Consider the following 6,281-nt stretch of genomic DNA (forward strand, 5'->3'; position numbering starts at 1 on the left):
GCGGGCGGCGGCGGTTGCGGTGCGGCGCGGCGCCGGCCGGAGGTTGGGGACGAGACCGACATGTCCCGAAGGAAGGAGGGGGCGCGGGGCGGCTGGGCTATGGCCTCGGGCCGGCCCAGCGGGGAGGCGCGCGCGGAGAGGGGGAAAATGGGCCGACGGCCCATTTTGGGAAAAAGGAGGGGAAGAAAAGAAAAAGGGAATTGATTTTCCAAGGATTTAATAATTGTTTGTGCTCAATTTTAATTGATTAAAATTATTTCTAGAGCTTTGAAAATTCTAAAAAAAATTATGATAGCATATTTTGACATGTAGGACCCAAGAAAAATTCCACATGTCATTTCCGATTATTCATTGCATTTATTAAATTAGAGTCTCTCTCTTGCCATTACACAAATAATTTCTTGAGACCATTTATTAATTTAATTTAGGCTTGGGAGAAGAACTTTAGGGTGTGACAATTTATATATTCAACACAGACAGTATTGATGAATACATGATGTATACAGGGCTACATGGACATTTAGGATTGAGTCCATGTAGCGGACATGTAGTGATGCGATGGGAAAAACAAAAATCGCATTGCTACATGGACTCAATCCTACAACCCTCAATTAAGTCGCTCTCCCACTAAGTGCACTATACTTGTATACTATAGTATCGTTCGTGTGTGATTGTAGTTAAAAAAAAATTGTCAATTGACATATGCACGCAGGCAGGCAGATTGGATATCTCCGGAGCACAATTACCTGAACCTGAAAACCCATCTATCCCATCTATCTGTGCAGAATAACTACCCTGGCATGGCACCATGAGGAGGACCGTAACAGCACACTAGCAAGTTAAGAAACAAATAGGAGGACCGTAACTCCAGTTAGTATGTGGTATCAGCATCACATGCACAAATATCTATCAACCTCCCTCAGGCAAACAATATTCTGAATCTCAAAGAGTTCTGAACAGTGTACAATCATATTCTGCACAAGATAAGAGGACTGCTAACGTTTTACTCCCTACCTCCGTTGAAAATATAAGAAACTATTGAATCTGAGTAGAATCATTTTTATCCAGGTTCATAGTAGTAGGATATGTCCCATTTAGTTTTTCTTATATTTTGAGGACGAAGGTAGTACTAGACAATTCAATTTCTGTTATCACCAGACTTGATTGGCACAAACGATGCGAGCAAAAGGGCGTCCAAGGAGCCACTTCATTATTCCCCCTAGTCTTCTTTTTCCCCATGACTACTGTTGACAGAGGCCGGACCCAGGCGGCAAGTGAATGGCATCTCAAGCCCTATAGACCCGCACGGCAAGAGTTGTTGCTCTAACCGGTCCTTGTCGTTTCCACAAACAAATTTACGACCCATGGGGTGTAAAATGTCTAAGTGACCACGACAAAACGCGCAGCTCTTCCTGTACTGCCCAAGAGGCTCTTCTGCAACCACCAACCATGCATGGGTTGAACATCAATCAATATCATACCGACCGGCTAACAGGAAGGAAGGAAAGAAAGAAAGAAATTCATATACTGCATAGATACATACCAATGATGGTGCATGCTTCAACGACAGGAATTGGGAGTGGAAGTGGCAGATCCGAGGAGACGGAGCTGCTGCTGGGTGGCCTCTGAGCTCCTGGGACTGGAAATGGCAGGTAAGAGCAGACAGAGCTGCTGCTGCTGGGAGGCTTGTAGTGCACCTCAGCAAAGAAGCGCTTGATCTTTTTGCTCTTGCGGGAGCGAGCCCAGAAGTTGATGTGGAACCACACCTGGCCCCTGAAACGCACTCTGGATTCCATCAGAGGCTTCACAGCATCAAACTCCTCATCCTGCAGGCAAAGATCGATTATATATGTCATGTCATGCAGCTCTGGGCAGGAACTAATTGCGATGAAATTGATAAGGACTAATTGAATTCCATCTCGAATGAAGCGAAGTGGACATACTGGGTGTTTGGCATTGTAATGGTGGAGAGCGTAGCGGACATGGATAATGATGAAGGAGTCACGCTCCCTGCATCCAATGCAATTGGAGAAATTTGATTGATCAGTTATTTGTTCAATTGGTGTATGGAAAATAATACAAGTCTCATGTATGAAACTGCCATCGGTTTCACAAACTGCAGATGTCAGAGACTCACAAGCTAAAGTTACAACATAGACACAGGCCAACAAAGCAGAGTTGATATGAATGATTTCCATGCTGGAGAGACAGCAGTTCTTCATTTGAAAGAGAAGGGGCACTACATCAAAACGAGATGGCATTTTGTTTGGCTTGCAACTCTCAAGGGAAACCTTTCATTGACAGTAAATGGATCTACCTATGCTATGTGCAAGTGGATATTGTGTAATCAAACTTAATGAGTCTTTAACACACAATAGCATAAGATCTTTTAAGTTAATTACTCTTTTCTTCTAGGTTTAGTAGTGATCTGTGACTTTGTTGCTTCCAGATTTTACAGGTGGCTGATTCCTAGAGCTCCAAAGCAAGGAAAGGAACACGTCACAGGAAAGTTTGTGCTATTCCAACTTCTTAACAACACACGCGCATGCACCAAGTAATTGAATATAATTTCAATTGTAAGTTCAGTTGGACTTGTATAACTTGGTGAACTTTTGATACACTGCACTCAAAAAAGTATCTGATGCTTGTACTACTACTTTCAATACCAATGTAGGAACCGGTAAGCCTTCCCAATTATCTGCACCAAGTTCTTTTCCTGGTTTTCCAAATGATGGCAAGCATTTCCAATTGTCCAAACCTCTATAGCAGAGCAGGGATCTAACCCTGTTCAATGTAAAATCTGTAGTGGGAAGTACCCTTGTAGCATGAAAAATCTCTAGTGAAAAGTACCCTGACTCTAATTCAAGTTGGGGGTAAACCCATTCAACACTAGTCTTCAGAGGTCAGAGGGGCAGGGGGGGGGGGGGGATTGTTTGAGGCGGGTGGGGCGGGACATACCCTTCTGAGTGCAGAGAAGATATTAGAGGAGAATTCTTGTTGTGCCACTTGAGGATACGCTCGTGCTCACGCAAGTGGTTGTGCAATCGTAGTTGCTCCTCATGGGAGAGTTGTGGGAGCAGGTCCTCCAGTGCCGGTCCCATCCACGGCTGCCATCCAAACGCCCAATCTTGTGCCGATCCCATCATTGAATTGGCAATACGGCCCCAGTTAAGTGAAGGTGCTCTGTGGAAGGAATTTTTTGTTATTATTTTTTTTGAAAAGGAACTTGAAAACAATTGAATGCAGTGTATATTAGCAATGGCAATAGGTAACAAATATGGTTCAATGCCAATTTACAATATGCGTCCAACTGTGCAGTGAAAATCATTGTAATTATCACTAAAATCAATCACAAACAAATACTAGCAACTAAAATCTGCAACAGTGCAGTGACAACCCAGATTTTAAATCTGTGCAGTGACAACAGATTTATTGAAATTGGCACCGAGATGGCAGTAAGTAAATACTAGCAATTAAAATCGGCATGGGCAAGTCATCACAAAGGGAGGGAGCCCTCTTATCTTAATTAAAAAGAAATCATCACGGTTCATGACTTTCTGCACCGAAACCATGCGCCTCTAAGGGTGTGTTTAGTTGCTCGTATCCTTCTAGCCTAGCTCATCTCCCTCATCCAGGCTAAGCTTAGCTTGGTTTAGGGGATACACATGCATACGTTTGGTTGCTTGCATGAGATGAACCTGGATATGATGAGATGTTGTTTGGTTGGTTGCAGCAAGGGGCGGATGGAATGGTAGCATGCAGGAGATGTTGTTTGGTTGGATGGATGCATCTTGTGTGTAAATACCTATTCTTGTGGATGGTGAGGTTACCCCATAAATGTAACGGAATGGCCTGGCTTACTAGATGAACATGCTAGAGAGTGATTAGTATAGCAAAAATCATGTACATAATTTCATTGACGACACGGGTACATTTGACAATTCAAAACAAACATACAAATATACGTGCTCATGGCAAGTTTTTTACAAGGAACCAATTTGATAAACAAATTAGTAACCATCTATTTCAGCTATGTTCTGCTTGCATGCTTTTGTACAGATTGCTTCAAACTCATCAACCTTAGTATATCTACAGTTGGTCTCACAAGTTTTTCCATTATCACATTTTCCTGAAACATAGTAAAAGTAAACAGGATAACCTGTACCTTTGAAATAGTACAGGATCTGAGTTGCAGAGATCAGGGTGCAAGAGCATCAACACTTAATAGTAGTATAATCTTTACCAAAAGAGCAAGTGCAGAGTGTATCGGTTTCTTATCAAAAACTTGATCATGTCAAAATAAAGTGTGGTAACCTAAAAAAAATAGTACATCTGTTGATATCAAAAGATGAACAAGGAACTTGATAGTATTTGCCTGACATCAATAACTTGAAAATGTAGCAAATATGTGCAGAAATTTGACATCATTGAGCCTCATTTCCAACAGGTAAATAAATGCAGAACAATGGCCTCAGATATATGAAGAATGTGAATTAGCTACTATCATTGGTATCTGTTCTTACCAGTATCTATCAAATGTAGCAAAAGAAAAGGTATAAGGAAAAGGAAAATAAGACCAAGTGTAGGAAAAAAAAAACAGCAAGAAAATGAGAACAAGTGTAGAACAAAAATCTATTCACATGCATCACAAACAGCAGCATATATCATCATTGGCCATCTTTCCCAGCCTAACAGCAAGAAAAAAGAACAAGTGTAGAAAAATATGTTCATGTACTCTTATAAATTCTGCTCAGTTCAAGTGTAGAGGTGGCCTCAGTTCTGCTCAGATCATTTGAACTATAAAATACTGAGAAAGATCACAGAAAGACAGAAACTTAGAAAGGGCATGTTTGGTTGCCTGACCTTGTCGAATAAGGAAGTGCAGGCATATCTGTTCTTATGCATCACAAATAAGCACTATTAATCAAGTGTGTATCTGTCAGTATCAATTTAAAAGAACGCACTATTGTATCTGGCCTTATTAGTAACTTCTATTTGTAGCCAAAGATACAATGGCATAACACAAATCAGCAGGAAAATAGGAATAACTGTAGGAAAAATCTGTTCATAAGCATCACAAATCAGCAACATTAGTCATCATTGGCCATCTTAGAACAAAAAAGCAAGCCACTAGACATTTCATTCCATCGAAATCAACCAAGAAAGATATCAGCTTTTAGTAGATCTAGCATATTTATGAAGGGGACACGGTCTAATCCAAACAAATCGGCTGAAATCAAAGGAAGAGAGGAGAAGAAACTGAAGGAGGTGAGAAAGGGAAGGAGATGCCCAACCCAGCCCTTACCAGAGAGCTCAACGGTGAGAGTCGACGAAAGAGAGGGGCGTGGCAGAGAGAGCCGGCGGAACCAAATGGCTTGACGGAGAGAGCGAACCAGTGGAAGAGAGCGATGGCGACTGGCGAAAGAGAGGGAGGATGACCAACGGAAGAGAGGCTGCTGACGGAGGACTGGCCTTCCCGCTGGCGAGGACGGCGCGACGAGCCTGGCGACGAGCAGCGCCCTCCACTCGCGAGTCGGCGAAACCCTAGCTTTCCACTGGTTTGGAACAGATGACTAGATGAGGAGGAGGAGAGGAGGGATGGTGGTGACCCCATCCATGGGTTCTGCACGCGCGGGTGCAAGCGGCATGAAGCGAGCCAGGCTGAGTTGCGAAGGTCGATTCGACCGTTTCCCCGCCGGCTCCGCGGACCTTTTTACATCCGTCGGACCAAGTGCAGACAACCAAGCAAACATAAATCTGCTGGCTAGGTACGAGTCAGATATAATCCGGGCAACCAAACACTCTCTAAGGTACTACAAGGTTGAGAGAAAGAGAGGTTACCCTTCCCCGGGCTTAAGAGTGTCGGGCCATCAGGTGTTGTGGCAGAGGAACTCCGGCGCCAGACAGTAGACGAGCCGGTGTTGAGGCCGGCGTCTGCGTGGACGGAGGAGGACAGGGTCTACGCTGAGGGGAGGTGCGGCCGAACCCTAGCGCGGCGGGTGAATTACTCGCGTCCGCGTCGGGGACGAGATGTCGACGGTAGTCGGTAGGAGTTATCCGATGGCAGAGTTCGGGTAAATAACTCCAACTTGAGGCCCTCTTGATTTTCGTGGACAGCCGGCCCAAATCAATCAAATAACCTGGGCCTTAAAGGATCCATCTGGCCAATGAACCAAAGCTACGTGGTTTTTCAAATCCTTTTTCTTTACTAGAAATATAAATTGAACTTGATTGAAACATGAGGACCGCTATTATACACTATAATTGAAAATTTTTAATTA

General features: G+C 43.5%; 1 protein-coding gene across 2 annotated transcripts; it reads right to left on the reverse strand.

Annotated features, from left to right (window-relative positions):
- Positions 1–905: 905 nt before the first annotated feature.
- LOC127756310 (uncharacterized) lies at positions 906–5,678 on the reverse strand. 2 transcript variants are annotated; one of them, XM_052281687.1, is made up of 5 exons: positions 5,306–5,678; positions 2,959–3,183; positions 1,944–2,010; positions 1,544–1,826; positions 906–1,434 (listed from the first exon to the last, which is right to left on the reverse strand). In XM_052281687.1, the coding sequence occupies exons 2-5, from the start codon at positions 3,144–3,146 to the stop codon at positions 1,220–1,222; spliced, it is 753 nt and encodes a 250-aa protein (XP_052137647.1). In that variant the 5' UTR covers positions 3,147–3,183; positions 5,306–5,678; the 3' UTR covers positions 906–1,219. The 2 variants fall into 2 exon arrangements, with proteins under 2 accessions (XP_052137647.1, XP_052137646.1); XM_052281686.1 differs by lacking the exon at positions 5,306–5,678 and adding an exon at positions 4,166–5,299.
- Between the last annotated feature and the right edge of the window lie 603 nt (positions 5,679–6,281).

This window comes from Oryza glaberrima, chromosome 12 (genome assembly GCF_000147395.1).
Source record: "Oryza glaberrima chromosome 12, OglaRS2, whole genome shotgun sequence".
In the NCBI taxonomy this organism is placed as follows: Eukaryota; Viridiplantae; Streptophyta; class Magnoliopsida; order Poales; family Poaceae; genus Oryza; species Oryza glaberrima.

Coding starts and splice junctions, on each gene's coding strand:
- LOC127756310 (XM_052281686.1), bottom strand. CDS start 4,215: ATGCTCTTGCACCCTGATCTCTGCAACTCAGATCCTGTACTATTTCAA. Junction 1,827..1,943: donor ATTACAATGCCAAACACCCA/GTATGTCCACTT, acceptor CTTTGCCTGCAG/GATGAGGAGTTTGATGCTGT. Junction 1,435..1,543: donor TGAAGCATGCACCATCATTG/GTATGTATCTAT, acceptor TGGTGGTTGCAG/AAGAGCCTCTTGGGCAGTAC.